Raw genomic sequence first — 17,288 nt, 5'->3', positions numbered from 1 at the left:
CCGTGAGGCTGGCTGGGATGACCTGGATTTCAACCTTTTCCTTGCTCTTCCCGCAAATCTGAAAATGCAGCTGTTTTACTGGGAGAAATACGTATCAGCTTCCTAGCTCCCCCACCCCTCCACCCCTCACCCTTCCCCTCTGCCCCAGTCTCAGAAGACAATTGTGAGGCATTCTGTGACAATCTTTCCCCGCCCCAAGTCTCCTGCAGACGTGAGGGACATTAGTGAGGCTAGCTGGCATTAGGGCCCCGAAAGGGGAGGGGGCACTGGGGGCATCGACCGGCGGGGCGGGGCGGGGCGTGGTAGCGGGTGCCGCCCTCTCCTGGTGGCTGGTCTTTAACACCGCCCCGCGCACGTGTCGCGCGAGGCCGGGCGGCGGCAGCTAGGAGCGCACGGACGGCTGCGTTGCCCAAGCTTGGCGGGCGCCGCCGCGATGCTGCGAGGCCAGCGGCGCGGGCAGCTGGGCTGGCATCACCGGGCCGCGGGGCTGGGAAGCCTTCTGGCTTCGCTGATGCTGGCCTCTGCCTGCGCCGCATCTTGTCGTGAAGCCTGCTGCCCCGTGGGCTCCTCGGGGCTGCGCTGCGCCAGGGCAGGGACCCTGGATACCCTCCGTGGCCTTCGGGGCGCCGGGAACCTGACGGAGCTGTGAGTGTGTGGCGGGGAAGGAAAGCGGGATCAAGAGGGCACAGCCCTTCCCCGAGGGCGCGCACTCACCTCTGGCATGAGGGGCCAGACTTGGCTGCAGTAGGAGGCTGGCACGTGTAGCCTTTGGCTGTGCGGCAGCGGCTTTTGCTGCTGCTGCCACCACCCTGGCAAAGCGGCGCAGTCACTGTCTGGATGTCGCCCAGGATTAAGGGTAGCTGTGTTGCTGGCTTGGGGCAGAGCAAGAGGGAAACTGGGTAGACCAGGGCTTGGTCCAGCGATCTAGGAGCTTCTTTGTGGGGTTCATTCAAGAGCCTAAGTTGTGCCCTTTTGGAGGATTGGTTAGCTGTGGATAATTTGGCACTGTGCACCTTTGCCATCTTCTCTTTCTTAGGGGGAAGCCAGTCCCCAACCTTTTCCTTGTCCTGACCAGGGAATCTAGGTATTCTCTGGATTCGTGATTGAGCCGGAGTTGATGGGAGATGATGAGGAACCAGTTTGGTGTCTGAACTTTTCTTCCTTTCCACTGACCCCAAGACTTCTTAATTTGGATGTGGGAAATGAAAGTCCTTTGCTTCTCCTCCCTCTTCCCTTTCACCGGCGTCTCCTACCTGTATCAGGGAGTCAGGGCGGTTGGTTGCCGATAGAGTCTCCCTCTTCCAGGTGCAGAGTTTCGGCTCTGCAGTACTTTGACGTTCTGCAATAATTGGTTACAAAATACTTGAGCACTTTTTAGCAGCTGGTGAGACCGATGAGAATATTGACCTGAAGGGACTCAGCATCACATGGTGATGGCTGGAAAATACTTGAGTATTCTGCCTGCTGGTGGAGCCAACAGTCTGCAGTGATTGGCACCCAGTTACTTGGGCATCTTGTGGTAATTAACGGAGATACTCAGTCTCGTTCTAATGGCTCTAGGGAGACCAAGAAAAGAGGAGATGGCCTTGTCTTGGTCTGGCCTAGGCTCCTGCATGAGGTCTAGATTGTTGCTCCCAGGCCTGTCCATTCAGACTAGAGTCCAGGCTCCTGACTGCTCCCCTCAGGGTTCTCATTCCCTAGAGCCTTGCCAGGCTCCAAGAGAGTCCAGCCCAGGGATGAGGGCAGCAGGCAGGCCAAGGCTGTAGAAGAGGAGATTGGCAGGATGGTGAGCTGAGAGGTCCCCCTGGGTGGGGCCCAGTCCTCCCGCCTCCTCCTGCACAGTTCTCTCCCCTCCTCCCTCACCCGCATCGCTAACGAGGAGCTAATGGACTCGAATAGACAGATTGATTATGAATCCGAACAAACGAGGTGGCATGGAGCACACTGCCTGACAGCTCGTACTTACCCAGCCCTTCACATCCGACCAGCTCCCTGGCTTTCTGTAGCTCGAAACCCTTAGGACAGAACAGGGAAGGTTTCCTTAGGTTTCCAGGGCGAGGATGGACATGCACCGTCCTATTGGGGTCAAGGCTGCGATCAGGGAAGCACGGGGCACCTTGGACCGAGCTTGTTCCCTTGCTGCCCTTTTACAAAGGAAAAGCCCAGAAAAGAAGAGTTCTGAGAGCTGTTAGTGAGTCAGGGGCCCATGCCACACACGAGGGTGGGGAGAGGGGAGGAGAACGTGGACATGCCACTGCAGAGGACATGGGAGTGAGTTCCCAGGAACTCCCAGATGCCAGATCTACAGATAGGACTGCAACCACAGCCACCCACCCCCGTGCTGCCTGCTCCTCTTTCTCCTTTTGCCTCCCGGTTCTCTGTCCTTCTCTCTGTCTCTGTGACGCCCTGTCACCCTATTCAGCCCTCCTACGCCTCACACTCAGACTCCATCAGCTCCATGCTCCCTTCCCCTCTCCTGTGTCTTTCATGGATTAAGGAGGGGCTAGGGGGTCCCCAACAGCTCAATACTTTTTGCTTGCTTTGGAAAAAGTGCTGGAGAAGGGAGAGTAGGGGTTGCTGTGGGGAAGAACCAAAGGTTTTGAGGGGACAGAGCAGGTGGTGTGTGTGTGTGTGTGTGTGTGTGTGTGTGTGTGTGTGTGTGTAAGACTGTGTCAATGAACCCAGATAGCAGCCTCTGAGCCATGTTTAAGAGGACACATCAGCACGGCAATTGGGGCATCCTTAGCACGGGGTGGAGCAGCAGCACTTGTGGAAGTGAGCCCCAGCATGACCCCCTGTGGTGGTGAGGCCTGCTGTAGAAGTGGAGCCCCAAGTTGAGAATGGCAGTGTGCACTGCCTAACGTGTGTTCACATCTCTTCCTCTGTGTGTGCATGGGAGAAGTGTATGTGAGCTTTGCTCACGTGTTTCTGTGTATTCCGTATACATGCTGTGTGTTTCAGGAGGCATGCGGGGGTCTGCATGTTTGTAAAGGTGAGGGTGCCTGCATGCCTGCATGCCCTGGTGTGATCTGTGAGTCGTGTCGGCATGTGGAGCATGTGCATGAATGGGTACGTGAAATGGGTCTGTGTGAAGGAGGTGGGTGGATGGGGGGTATGGGATACCTCCACTGAGGTTCTAACCCTGCTGACCACCCTTCTCCCTACAGCTATGTGGAGAACCAGCAGCATCTGAAACGCCTGGAGTTCGGGGACTTGCAGGGCCTGGGGGAGTTGAGGAGCCTGTGAGGACTAAGGCGGGACTGGGCGCAGGGTGATGGGTTCCCACATATATTGGGGTCTCAGAAGACCTGAGAATCTGGGAGAGGGGTGGAGGCTCAGGTGTTTGAGGGGTCCAGGTAGCTGTGGAAACTAAGGGATGGAGAGGGGTGTGCGACTCCACGGGGTTATCTGTCCTGGGTGGGCAGAGGGCAGAGCTTAAATTCCTCTCATCCCTTCCCTAGAACCATCGTGAAGAGTGGCCTCCACTTTGTGGCCCCAGATGCCTTCCAGTTTACTCCTCGGCTCAGTCACCTGTGAGTGGCTAGGCTGGGTCGGTGGGGGCGGGGCTGAGGAGGACCTGCAGGTGAGGGGTGCGGAGAGGCTTTCTGCTCCATAAGGCATTTCAGATTCTCATGCAATCAGACTAGAATCCTTGTTGCCTCATTTCCGTGTTCTGTGCCTCAGAGATGCTTCTCAGAAGCGCTCACCCAGGTCTGCCTGGAGTTCACAGGGACTGAGGGATGAGGAGTAAGACCCCTGGATTCTGGTCAGAATTTCAGCTCCTCTCCTGCACGGTGTACTGACCTGGCCCCAGTGGTGGTGTGTTCTGTCTGCTACTCCTCACCCTCCTCCCTCCTGAGAGCTACAGCTACTTGTCCTGTAGAGGACCAAGAGGGACATGGAGTGGGTAGAAGACTCAGAGTTCTTAAGAGTCCCTCCCTGGGTTGGAGGCCTGTCATTCACAGAGTTGGGCTGGGTCCAGGGATTTAACCACAAGAGAGATGTTGTGTCCCCACTGTATGTCCTGGCTTTAAAATGTACATTTAGGGTTGGAAATATGGCTCAGTTAGTGGGTAGAGCATTTGCCCACTCTTCACAAAGCCCTGGGTTTGATCTCCACTGCTACAGACATTCCTATAACACGCAGAAACAGGAGGATCAGAAGTTCCAGGTCATACATGACTGCACAGCCAGCTTTTTTCTCAATAAAACAAAGGAACAACAGCAAAACTTTAAAGAGAATTTTAAAACGTGTACTTGGTGAGAGTTCACGATTCTCATGCCAGTGAGTGCGTGCAACCAACCTGGGGACAGAGATGGTATGATCCCATTTTATAGGTGAAGATTCTGGGAATTAGGTTGTTTCTTGACTGAGGTCACCTGGCTATCCATGGCAGGACAGGTACGACAGCACCCACCTCCAATCTGTCTCCAAAGTGGTTGTGTGAGGGTTCCTATCCAAGCCAGTCTGCAGCAAGTCAAGGATGGATAGGCAAGAGACTGGTTAGGGCATGTCTCTAGACACAAAGCTCCGAGCTTGCCAAAGCAGAGCCCCAGCTGGGTGCTCTCTCCTTTACCCAGGAAGCTCTGGCCCCTGGTCTCTTCCTGCTTGAAGTGCCTTTGGAGGAACAGGAAGGGGGGGCTGAGGAAGTACTTTGACGTCCCTGTCTTGAGGTTAGGCAGGGGAGGGGTTGTGAGAGCCTAGGTCCTCCTCTCCTCCTTGGTGGGGAGCACAGATGGAGCCCCTTACCCCAGCTGTGGCCTCAGCACTTCGCCAGCTGGGGCTGAGGTGTGGGGGGAGGGCAACCGGCTGTTCCCTTGGATTCCTCTCCCTGGGGTCAGTCAGGGAGGGGGTTAAGTGGGATTAACCCTTCTTGTCCCAAGGAGATTATACTCAGAGCCTTACCTGCCCAGGCATTCTTACATTCCACATACCCACAGGCACAGCCCTTTCCTGGGCCTGTTCTAATCGCCTGACCTGGAGGTGAGGTGGGGGGGGGGGGGCAGCAGCCTCCTTCACGCTTCTGCCTCAGACTGGGTCAGAGTGAGGTTACTGGCTCAGGGCATCTGTCCTCCCACAGGAATTTGTCCTCCAATGCTTTGGAGTCCCTTTCCTGGAAAACCGTGCAAGGCCTCTCCCTGCAGGACCTGTGAGTGTGTGGGCAGGGGTACGGCAAGGGGTCAGTGTGTGATGTGACTGTGTGTTTGTGTCTCCAGGACTTTATGTTACTGTGTCTGTGTGGAACAGGGGACAGGGTGGGACGTGGGGTATCTTTGGAGACTGTTGTGTCTGTGAGCTTACCCTAGGGATTATGTACATGTCTGTCATTCACTTCCCTCCATCAAGGCAGGGACTAGGCTGGGCTGGACTGGGCTGTCCTAGGCTGGGCCGGGAGTAGCTGTGTGTGTTCAGAGGCCAGGCTCAGAGCTGTGTTGAACACACTACAGCCACCATGACGCCCGATTCTCAGTACACACAACAGTGCACAAGGCTGATGGGTACCTAAAGCCATAGACCATGCAAGATACCCTTCTTATCTCCGTGCTCGGCTTCTCTAGAGCTAGGGTAAAGGGACTCCATGCAGCCCCCAGTGCCATCTACAACAGTCTGCCCTGTTACTGTGTTGGGTATGGACCTGGCCCCCTTCTGCTTAGACCCCTTGTATCCAGCCATCTCCGGAGCACTGCCTCCTGGCTCCGCAGGCCTGTAGCATCCTCTTTTCCTGACTCCTGGTTCATCCTACCCAACAGGACCTTGTCAGGGAACCCGCTGCTCTGTTCCTGTGCTCTGTCCTGGCTCCAGCGCTGGGAGCAGGAGGTGCTGTGTGCTGTACATATGCAGGAACTCCAGGGGTCCGGGCCTGGGGGCCAGTTACTCCCACTCAGACACAACACCAGTTGTGGTAGGTGCTGCTGTAGGACGGACAAGCCTGGGGTCTGCCCGGAGGGACTTGGGGTAGCACTGGACCCTGGGGTCTGCCCGGAGGGACTTGGGGTAGCACTGGACCCCAGAGGCTGGATGTACTGCTAAAATTTGGCATCATGAACAGGGTGGGACTTACAAGCCCACTCTTAGGTTCTAATGTTGCTCCATACTCTGGGTGGCAGGTGTACCAACAGTGAAGATCCAGATGCCCAACGACTCTGTGGAAGTAGGGGATGACATATTTCTGCAGTGCCAGGTGGAGGGGCAGGCCCTGCAGCAGGCTGGCTGGATCCTCACAGAGCTGGAAGGGACAGCCACAGTGAAGGTGAGAAGAGGACAAAGATGAGGCCACAAGGGAGAGAAAAAGTAATAAGGAGCAGAGGAGACTGGAAGGACAGAAACAGCTCAGCCCTCATGCTAGCAGGGTGACAGTGGAGTCCTCAAGACAGGTCTACTGGACCCCAGGTCTTGGGGTCCATCTTTGAGCAAATCATCTTTGCAAGAGAGGGAACTGTAGCTCTCATGTGGGACCCAGGAGGGATCTGACGGGCCATTCTTCCCATAGATTCTTTTTCTAGCTTAGGAAACGGAGGCCTGGGGATAGACCCGGGGCTTCTGGAGTCTCCTCGACACTCAGGAAGCAGTGCTCTCTTGGGTGTGTTATGACCGCATTAGCAAAGGGCAACTGACTCCAGCTCTCACTACTTATTGTTTAAAATCTGTGCATGCGTGTGCATTGGCACACACGTGGAGTCAGGACTAACCTGGATGTCCGTCCTCATTGCCATCTCATTTCTCTTCCTTTGCTGCTTGTCTGTGAGCTTCCAGCGACTTTCTCGTCTCTGCCTCCCATCTCACAGGAGTCCAGCTTGATGTGGGTTCTGGGGAATCCAAACTCTGATCCCCCATACTGCTGCAGCAAACGCTTTACCCACTGAGCTGTCCCTTCAGTCCTCACTAAATACTTCCTGGAATAACCTACGCACGCGTGCGTGCGCGCACACACACACACACGCACATACACGCACACACACGCACTCACGCGTGCGTGCGCGCGCGCGCACACACACACACACACACACACACACAGAGTCCCTATTTCTACCTGCTTTTTGGTTTTCTTCTTTTTTCATTTTTGGTTTTTTGAGACAGGGTTTCTCCGTAGCTTTGGAGCCTGTCCTGGGGTTTTCTTATTTGTAAACTGAGGTAGCCATGGTGGCCCTTTTGACATCCTCCCTGCCCCTAGGCATTGTTTGGCCTCCGTCTCTCTTACCTGAGCATCTTCCCAGACCTTGCATCTGTTCTTAAGCTGGCCACAGGCCACTGACAGCAGCTACAGCTGACTTCGGAGGCCCCCTGCAGGGTTCTGAGAGGTGTAGCTCTGGCTGTCTTGGTACTGGCTGCTCAACCCTCTCAACACACCCCAGGTCGGGTGTGACTTTCCTATGCAAGTTTTGGAAACAGGTGTTGGTAACACGTCACTTCCCTAAAGAGATGGCTGAGACAGGCTTCCCGAAGTTGTCTGAAGATGTCCTCCACACACAGACTCTCCCTGCTTGTCCCCTTCTCTTACTCATTCTCAGTGACCTGGCACTCTGAGTGGGAACAGCTGCCCCCTACTTACCCCAGGGGTCTCCAGCAATTGGAGTTGATTCTCCTTTTACAGTGAGGGTCCCTTAACTGAACATCCTCATCCCATAGGTCAACTTCCTAATTTCTGGATGGGCACAGCCCCCTGTCAGAGCCCAGTAAAATTGTGACCAAGACCTCTGAAGTAGATGGGTGGCGGTGGTGGCGCACGCCTTTAATCCCAGCACTCGGGAGGCAGGGGCAGGTGGATCTTTGAGTCTGAGGCCAGCCTGGTCTACATTGTAAGTTCTAGACCAGCTGAGACTCAGTTTCTGGGGGTGAGACTCAGTTCTGCCTACTCCAGCTTAGAAGCACTCGCTGAACTCAAGACTGAGACTTCTTGAAAGGCCATCTGATTCCCACGTGGTGTGGCCATGGTGTCTTAGGAAGATAATCGGGCCTGGATTTAATCTTTTGGTGGTGATTCCATATCAGTCACTCCTCTCTCCAGTGTCACCACTGGCATTGTCTTCCTTTGCCAAGGGAAAGCTGCTGTGGCTGAAGCTGCTTCTAGCTACAACCAGTTTGCAGTCCCCTTCCTTGGCCTGAGACTGAGTTTGATAGAACTTCGTGAGCCAGGAATGAGCTGGCAAGGTTCTCCTTGGCCCTCTGATGGGCTCCATGAGAAGGTGGCAGCTGGGCTTCCATGACTGCTGTTTGGCCCCTTGGTTGCACCCTCCATTGTAGAGTGCTAACTACCTATTTTGAGGCTGTTGTTTGTCCCCTGATCCAGGAGCTAGTCTACAAACTGCAAAGGAGGTCATTTCTCTGTCCCAGATCTGCTCCCCTTCTCTTGTTTCCCCCAGCCCCCCTCTTTCAATATGGGGTCATAGGGCTCCCAAATTTATCAACTCTACCCCCCTGCTTTCTTCCTATGCCTGTTGAAACTCTTCTGATGACTCTTTCTTCCCTGTTCCAGAAATCTGAAAATCTGCCATCCCTGGGGCTAACCCTGGTCAATGTCACCAGTGACCTCAACAAGAAGAATGTGACATGCTGGGCAGAGAATGATGTGGGCCGGGCTGAGGTCTCTGCCCAAGTCAGCGTCTCCTGTAAGCCCCTGTGACAGCCCCTGCACCCACCCCCACTCATCTCCTCTTCCCTGAAAAGAGAGGGGGTAGATGGGAGGGTGAGTGGGCATCTCTACAGCTGCTCCCTCCCAGCTGTTTCCAGATTCCCACGAAAACCTGATCCTGCTTGGGAAGTCCTGGAGGCTCCTCAGGGCCGGATGGTTAGAGATGGATTTCTTTCTGGCCCACTGCCCAAGCTACCTGAGGCCCTCAGCACCAGCTGCAGGCTGGCCTCATGGCCTGCTCCTCTGTAAGGCTTTTGTCCTACCTCCTTATTCGTTTATGTCCCTTAGGGTTTTGTCTAGGTCTGGGATGGCCCAGGAGTGAACTTCCAGCTCAGACTGACATTGCACAGGTTGAGCATCATGGGTAGAATGAGCTCAGGGCTGGACTTCTAGTGAAGGAGGCTTACGTCAGTTCTGCATCTTGTTCTTAGACAAGCTTTGGTTTAATGGAGGGGGTGCAGCCACAGATAAGCAAGCTTAAAGAGGGGAATTCCTCTCTTGAATTCCTTTTAATGCTTGTTGCTTAATTTCTCTAGCTTTGCCAACAAATTATCTTTAATCTATGTTGCAGTATCACTTCTCTTTTATTGTGAAATACATGTTATGCACAGTAAGCATACATGTTATTTAGTTACTGATTTATTTAGAGACAGGGTCTTGCAGTGAACCCAGGCACAATCTTCCTGCCTCAGTGAACTTCAGGGATGACAGAATTGCCACACTTAGCTGACATGCACACTGTAAGCAGGACTTACCCTTGCCAGGACTTTGTAAGACCCCTGCGGTCAGTCCCAGCTCAGCTCTCCATCCTAACTTTTATGTTCAGTACTTCCTTGAGAAAATGATTTTCCACAGGGGCTGGGAATTGAGCAGTTACAAGCATTTTCTATTGTTTAAAAGCACTTGAGTCAGGCAGTGGTGATGCATGCCTTTAATCCCAGTACTTGGGAGGCAGAGGCGGGCAGATCTCTGTGAGTTCAAGGCCAGCCTGGTCTACAAAGTGAGTTCTAGAACAGTCAGTGCTACACAGAGAAACCCTGTCTTGAAAACCAAAAAAAGAAAAAAGAAAAGAACCAAAAAAAAAAACCCAAACCCCAAACAACAAAAAGATCTTTTCTACATGTCTGTTTCCCTATTAGTAATTTTTTTACACATTATATAAATGAAAACTTACTCTATGTATTATATTTTATCTATTTTATTTTGTCCAACCTCATATTTATGAAATCTACCTGTGACAACACAAGTAACTATAATTCCTTCATGTGCCACATTTCATGGTGTGAATGCTGGTAAAAATTCCCATAAATTTGTATGTGTTTATACACATATGTTACACATATATTTTTTCTATTATCAAGGGCTTTTGGTTTTTTAGGATTGTGACTGTCTCAAAGCCATGTTTCTTGATTATTTTCCATTCTTTTTTCTTTTCTTTTTCTTTAGTGCTGTAGCTGTCCTGGGGTGGACCCCAGGACCTGCTGCGTCCCAGGCGACCACACATTCTCTTCCTGAGCCAACCCTAGTGCTGTTGTCTGTTTGCTTAGAGACACAGTCTGTCTAAGTTACCCTCCTGCCTCCCAGGCAGCTTGCCTGGCAGACCATGACCATCAGACCTGCCCGGGCTCCCACTGTGCTCCTTAAGCCTCTAAACTTTGTCCCTTTGCTGTCACATTCAGTATCATCTGCTAACTTTCTTCCAAGTAGGTCTCCTAGAGAACTCCTTAGGACCTGCTGATCTGTCTCCTGACCCTGACTTCTCCCTCCCTTGGGTTCCTTCCTGCCAGTTGCCCACTTCCTGTCATTGCCCTCTTTCCATAGTCCCAGCCAGTGTGCGCCTGGGCATGGCCGTGGAACAGCACCATTGGTGCATACCCTTCTCTGTGGATGGGCAGCCGGCACCCTCTCTGCGCTGGCTCTTCAACGGCTCCGTGCTCAATGAGACCAGCTTCATCTTCACTCAGTTCTTGGAGTCGACACTGACGAATGAGACCATGCGGCATGGCTGCCTTCGCCTCAACCAGCCCACCCATGTCAACAACGGGAACTACACACTACTGGCTGCCAATGCCTACGGCCAGGCTGCTGACTCCATCATGGCTGCCTTTATGGACAACCCTTTTGAGTTCAACCCCGAGGACCCCATCCCTGGTGTGAGAGCTGCCCTGAACCCTGCCCTGCTCCTGGGAGGCACCTGGGTGGAGATCCAGTCATCCAGGGAGGTCTGACCTCTGTCTGCCATGGCCCTGGTTCCCAGAGCTAGACTCCTTTGTCCTGGACAAGAGCTGGTAGCCAGTTCTATGCTTCCCCCTTGCCCCTCTCCCAAGCCAGGCCTGCTGAGGCCCTGAGCTTGTCTGAGCCCACCTGTCAGGCCGAAGAGAGGCTGTGCGCTCCAGGCAGCTCCAGCAACCTACCCCACCCCATAAAGGAGCATCCTGGAGGGCAGGGCCCACCGCTCCCCCTCTGATCGCTTTCTCTCCTCCTTCCTGCTGCAGTCTCCTTCTCACCAGTGGGTGAGTGGCCTGGGCTGGAGGGCAGCTGTGTTGGCTCAGAGCTGAAGCAGAGGGGACAGCTAGCTGGGTCCCTGAACTGTGGCCAGGGTGGGGAGCTGCTGGAGGAGACATGACACTGTGTGAAGGCCCACCCTTTATGCCCTGTGTCTCCACAGACACGAACAGCACATCAAGAGACCCAATGGAGAAGAAAGATGAAACGCCTTTTGGGGTGAGCGTGGAATGTGGGAGCTGATGGGGGACGTGGAATGGGGCGGTCGGACATTTGGAACTAGAGCAGGACAGTCAGTCTGTTGTGTCCTGAGCTTGGTTAGACGCTTCCCCAGCCAGGCTGAGGTCACTAGGAAAGCAGGGCTGGGGCCTGGCTCCAGACTCCTCTGTAGGAAGGATCTATGCAAGAGTACAGAAACCTTTAGGACTGACCCTACTTCTAGGTCTCCGTGGCTGTGGGTCTAGCTGTCTCTGCTGCCCTCTTCCTTTCTGCCCTGCTCCTTGTGCTCAACAAATGTGGACAGAGAAGCAAATTTGGGATCAACCGTGAGTTGGCAGTAGAGGGGCTGTCCTAGGGCTTCCCATCTACGTTCCGTGTTCAGCACAGGGCAGGGGTTATCTGTGGGGGGGCAGGGTCCTTTTAGAGGCAGCAGCTGTTCATTTGACTGTGTCAAACACTGTGTCTGGAGGGCTTGGCTCTGTGAGGAGCAGGAGGGCGCTTTGGTGTCAGGGGCCAGTCACCCCTGTGCTTCCCTTCCCTGCCTACTGTCTTGCTCTTTCCCTCCTTCAAGCAAGGATGGAGATGGTGCCTTGGCTGTGATTTTCCATGCTGGTGTGTCTCTTCCCCAGGCCCTGCTGTGCTGGCCTCAGAGGACGGGCTGGCCATGTCCCTACATTTCATGACATTGGGTGGCAGCTCTCTTTCCCCTAGTGAGGGCAAAGGCTCCGGACTCCAGGGCCACATCATGGAGAACCCTCAGTACTTCAGTGATGCCTGTGAGGAACTGTGTTACAGTAGACGAGTGTGAGCATGGTGTGTGTGTCTGTCTATCTGTGTCATCTATGTAAAGCCCCTGGGCCATCATTGTGCTGACCCAGGTCTGTCCCCACCCTACCTCACAGTCTAACACTGCTCCTGGCTCCAGCCCTGCTCAGAACCATATCTCCCACATTGGACTCTCCCTGGCCAGATCCTTCCATCCACCCACACCCCATTTCCTGTGGCTGCACTGCCCTTACCACTGCCCTATCCTGCCCATGCCAGGGCTGCCTTCTGACTTTCCAAGCCCCTCCCAGGTGTCCATCACATCAAACGCCGGGACATTGTGCTCAAGTGGGAACTAGGGGAGGGAGCTTTCGGAAAGGTCTTCCTCGCTGAGTGCTACAACCTTCTGCATGAGCAGGACAAGATGCTGGTGGCTGTCAAGGTGAGACCGTGGTCCTGGTAAGGACTACTGGCCTGTGCCTCTCAGAGCACCATCATGGCAGGGTGGGGGGTCCCCTCCAGCTCTGTCCCCATCCCTTCCCAGGCACTGAAGGAGGCTTCTGAAAGTGCTCGGCAGGATTTCCAGCGGGAGGCAGAGCTGCTCACCATGCTCCAGCACCAGCACATTGTGCGCTTCTTCGGGGTCTGCACTGAAGGTCGCCCGTTGCTCATGGTCTTTGAGTACATGCGTCACGGGGACCTCAACCGTTTTCTCCGGTACAAGAACCCAGTCCCTTCCCCGTCTGCCTGTTTGACGGGGAGATCCCAGGGAGGGTCAGAAAGGCCCAGTTCCCACCCCCAGGGAAGTAGAGTGGGCAGGTGTGTGGATGTGGGCATGTCTGGGGGACAGTTGCTAGAGGCCAAAGCTCTGAGCTTCGGGACCATGGTTCTGTAAGGGTCTGTGCATTTATGTGCATAGAGAGGCCAGGCCTGCAGGGAGATGTGGCGTGGAGGATACTGACCCCAAGCAGCCAGAGGCCCCTTCTGTGTCTGTGTGCTTGTGCAGTGCTGTAGTTTTCCGACTCTAAGTATATAAGATGTCACACAAAACTCTGATGTTTGGTTTCTGCTACTTGTAATCACTTTGAGAGATGTGTTGCCTTCACAAGAAGACTTGGGGTGACAAGGCCTTCCCAAGGGCACACAGGAAGTGAAGGATGCCTCTCTAGTATAACTCCTACCCTCAGATACAGGATGTGATAGTCCTCCGCCCCCAAGGTAGCCATAGGATCAGGCAGAGTTAGCTAGTGGGAACACCAGGGTTCAGAATCAGCCACCATGTCTGTGAACCTTCATTTTTGGCCAAGAGCACACACCAGGGGAATGAAGACAGAGAAGGCTTCTGGAAGGAGGGGCATTAAAACTGAGACTCTGGTCAAGAGGCAGAGAAGTCAGGGAAAGGAGGCGGGGCCAGCGTAGCTGGGAGGGAAGAAGCTGTGGTTCTGGGTGGGAAGGCAATGAGCAGCTGATGCTCATGGTGTGATTTCCCAGCAGCTCTAGGGAGTGAAGGCTCATGGGTGCAGTTGCTAGGACTCAGAGACCTTGAGGACTGTACCCTGGGACAGTGGACCCCTGAGGGGCACTGAGTGGCTCAGGTGCATGGAGGTGGACAGGCAGAAGAGCCAGCGTCAAGGCAGGCCATGGAGAGCTATCTTCTTGTTTGCAGACAGGGTGCAGGCCTAGCTAGAGAGATGTTATCAAATGGGACCCGGGATGTGTGAGGAGCAGCTGGTAATCCTCCTTGGAGCACCAGGAAGGAGGGGAGAATCTGAGGCAAGCCTGGGAGGCTTTGGGCAGGAGGCTGGGGCCTCTGTGTTTCCAGCTTCCTCTGATGACACATGGGACCTCCCTCTCAGCTATGTTGCCCCCTGGCCTGGCCTCCTTTCCCTGACTTACTTCTCTGCCTCTTGATCCGAGTCTCAGTTTTAATGCCCCTCCTTCTAAGAAGCCTTCTCTGTTTTCCCCCTGGAGTGTGCTTATTTATTCTCTACTCCAGTGCACTGGCCTCAGAGGTGTTCAACAAACACTTGACCAATTGGAAAAGGCATTGCTAGCAAAGCAACCAGTAAAAAGAAGGCTAGGAAGAGAAAGTGTTTGGGAAGTGATCAGGACAGCCTGGACTTGGGGGCTGTGGTGCACCCTGGAAACCTTGGCAAAGGAAAAGCATCCGAGGAATAGCTGAACACTGAGGACAAGAGTGGAGGGACAAGGACAGGAGATCCAAAGAGGACTCTGGACCTGGAGGAGGCAGAGTGGGCGAGGGAGCAGAAACAGCTCAGCTTAGCAAAGACTGTGCCTAAGTGCTGTGACAACAATAGTGGGTACTGGGGCAGCTGGGGGCTGGGCTGAGATTCTCGAGGACTATGGAGTTAGTATCCTTGGTGGTAGGGTTGGTCATGGTTGCCCTTAACCCCAACTCTCCAGACAGCTGCCTCCTCCTCCTCTTCCTTCATCACATCCAGTTCTAGAGCATGTGCTGCTGAAGTAAGCACCATCACACCCAATTCCAGGCGTCCCCTCCACAGCTCCTCCCCGTCCCTCCCAGCGTTTCCTTCTCCTGTTTTCCTCAGGTCCCATGGGCCCGATGCGAAGCTGCTGGCCAGTGGTGAGGATGTGGCTCCTGGTCCTCTGGGCCTTGGGCAGCTGCTGGCCGTGGCTAGCCAGGTGGCTGCCGGTATGGTGTACCTGGCCAGCCTGCACTTTGTTCACCGGGACCTGGCCACACGCAACTGTCTGGTGGGTCAGGGACTAGTGGTCAAGATTGGAGACTTTGGCATGAGCAGGGACATCTACAGCACAGACTATTACCGTGTAAGGGTCCCTAAATGCTCCTCCGGCACCCATACTGTACACACCCTGGTTTGGAATTTGTGAGACCCTGCACTGCCCTCCTCTTCCTCTAGCAGTGCGGGCTCTGGCCTTTGGCCTCTGACCTGCTGTCCCTTGCAGCACCTCAGCCCTGACCCTGGTCCCTCACCTTCTGTCTATTTAATATGGCGGGCCTGGCTTTGTGGTTGCCCCTACTGGAGGTGATATACATCTTGGCAGGTGGGAGGCCGGACCATGCTACCGATTCGCTGGATGCCACCTGAGAGTATCCTTTACCGCAAGTTCAGCACTGAGAGCGATGTGTGGAGCTTCGGGGTTGTGCTCTGGGAGATCTTCACCTACGGAAAGCAGCCCTGGTACCAGCTCTCCAACACCGAGGTCAGCCCTGCCAGGCATCTGGGGGCCCCGTGCTTTTTCCTCAGCCCCCTTCCCCTTCCTTTTTCCTTTCCTGGTCCTTCTCTTGCTCGGTCTCCCAGCTGGCTCCTAGTTGGCCCTTGGAGATCATTGTGACTCGAGCCCAGGTCATGCCTGTGTGCAGGGCAGAGCGGAGGGTGGGAGAGAGGTCCTGATATAGAACAGCAGGAAGGCTGGAGATTAGTTGGAGAGGGCCGTCCCTGCCTTCCCTGCCCTCTGGCTGCCACAGCTAGAGCAGACCCCAGGTGTTCTGTCTCCCAGCAGCTCCCCAGCCTCCCCTTGGCTTCCAGCTGTCAGTTTCCATTTCTTCTTCTAATGCAGTCTGTTCCCCTGAGGCGGGTGGGGTGGGGGAGAGGGTTATAGATTTTAATTTTCTCAAGCACTGAGAGAAGGAATGGAATTAGTGTTGCCCATAATCTAAGTCCTCTAATGGAGATGGGGAGAAGGGGAAGAGGCTCCAGGCGGCTTCTGCAACCATCTCCCTGTCACCGTCTCCTCTGTTGGATCCTGTAGCCGTCCAGCAGCCCTTCCCGGAGTCTCACTGTGATCTTTATTGCTACAGTTTCTTTTCAGCTATATCCCCACAGTATGGTGCCCACAAAGGGAGAAGCAAGAGTTGCCTCTGCTTTAAACCAAAACAGCCACGTTCCCCCCAAAGGCTATAGCTGTGGTGCCATGCTGCTCCTGTCTTGCACAGCTGGGAGATGGAGGCTGGGGCTGAGGATTAACCATCTTGGCAGTGCCATAACCTCACCCTCTTCATCCCACCTGGCAAGTCATCCTCGGTTGTGACACAAGCCTTCTGGAGGCAATCCTAGACCGATTAAGGGTTGCCTTAATCATTCCTGCTTTTCAGAGCCAGAGCAGGAAGGAACCTCACGGTTTGCAGTCAGCCAGGCAGGACCCATCTGTAGCCTCCACGCCCTGGTCCCTCAGTTCGCCCTTCCCTCTGTTTCTCCTGTGGTACAGGCTATTGAGTGCATCACGCAGGGTCGGGAGCTGGAGCGACCACGTGCCTGCCCTCCTGATGTCTACGCCATCATGCGCGGCTGCTGGCAACGTGAACCGCAGCAACGACACAGCATGAAGGATGTACACGCCCGTCTGCAGGCCCTGGCGCAGGCACCTCCCAGTTATCTGGATGTCCTGGGCTAGGAGCTGAGCCTGGCTGTCAGGACACCCTGAGGTCCCTCAGCACCCAGCAGCTACCGCACTCCAGCCTCTCACTCTCAGCATGTGGAGGGGGCCGGCAGGCTGGGAGTGGAGGTAGCCTTGCTTCATGGCCAGCAGCCACCATAATAGCAATTATATTTATTATCCCTGGCTGTGTTTCTTGCCCATTCTTGGGGATAAGGGCTTTGGGACTTAGTAGAGGCTGTGTTCTCTGGGTCTCTGGAGTTGATTCCCACTCTGATCCCTTTGGGTTGCTGCCCTGTTCTGTGCAGCTGTCACCCACTTCATCTTCCCCCTCACCTGGTGACAGTCTCTCCACACCCTCACTGTGTTTGGTTTTCAGAAAGGCTGTGTAGGGCCCCTGGGGATGGTAGCCGCTGCTGGTGTGGGTAGACAGAGCAAGTACACATTAGAACAAATGAACAAGACAGAAAGAAACTCTGTGTATGTGTGTCTGTCTGTCTGTGTGTCTGTGTGTATGTCTGTGTGTGTGTGTCTGTGTCTGTGTGTGTCTGTCTGTGTGTGTGTCTGTCTGTGTGTGTGTCTGTCTGTGTGTCTCTGTGTTTGTCTGTGTGTGTCTGTGTGTGTGTGTGTGTGTGTGTGTGTGTGTGTGCGCGTGAGTGTGTGCATACGTGTGGCTGGAGCAGAGTAAGGAATCAAAGGAACAGAGTAGTGGCACACACCTTTAACCCCAGCTACTCAGGAGACTGAACGCAGCAGGAGAATCTCACATTCAAGGATTTACCTGGGCTT

The 17,288-nt window shown here is 54.4% G+C and overlaps 1 protein-coding gene across 2 annotated transcripts; it reads left to right on the top strand.

Moving 5' to 3' along the window:
* The first annotated feature begins 433 nt into the window (after positions 1-433).
* Ntrk1 (neurotrophic receptor tyrosine kinase 1) lies at positions 434-16,563 on the top strand. Of its 2 annotated transcripts, XM_041656005.1 has the most exons (17): positions 434-645; positions 3,168-3,242; positions 3,462-3,533; positions 5,082-5,150; positions 5,752-5,903; positions 6,109-6,251; positions 8,475-8,607; positions 10,452-10,781; positions 11,126-11,143; positions 11,299-11,354; positions 11,578-11,680; positions 11,984-12,130; positions 12,431-12,561; positions 12,664-12,836; positions 14,690-14,930; positions 15,168-15,326; positions 16,332-16,563. In XM_041656005.1, the coding sequence occupies exons 1-17, from the start codon at positions 434-436 to the stop codon at positions 16,515-16,517; spliced, it is 2,400 nt and encodes a 799-aa protein (XP_041511939.1). In that variant the 3' UTR covers positions 16,518-16,563. The 2 variants fall into 2 exon arrangements, with proteins under 2 accessions (XP_041511939.1, XP_041511938.1); XM_041656004.1 differs by lacking the exon at positions 11,126-11,143.
* The last annotated feature ends 725 nt before the right edge of the window (positions 16,564-17,288 follow it).

This window comes from Microtus oregoni, unplaced genomic scaffold (assembly GCF_018167655.1).
Source record: "Microtus oregoni isolate MIOR12 unplaced genomic scaffold, Mior012 000007F_ref0000211, whole genome shotgun sequence".
NCBI classification, from domain to species: domain Eukaryota; kingdom Metazoa; phylum Chordata; class Mammalia; order Rodentia; family Cricetidae; genus Microtus; species Microtus oregoni.
The sequence above is the reverse complement of the archived record's forward strand: the minus strand, read 5'-3'. Positions and strand labels throughout refer to the sequence as shown.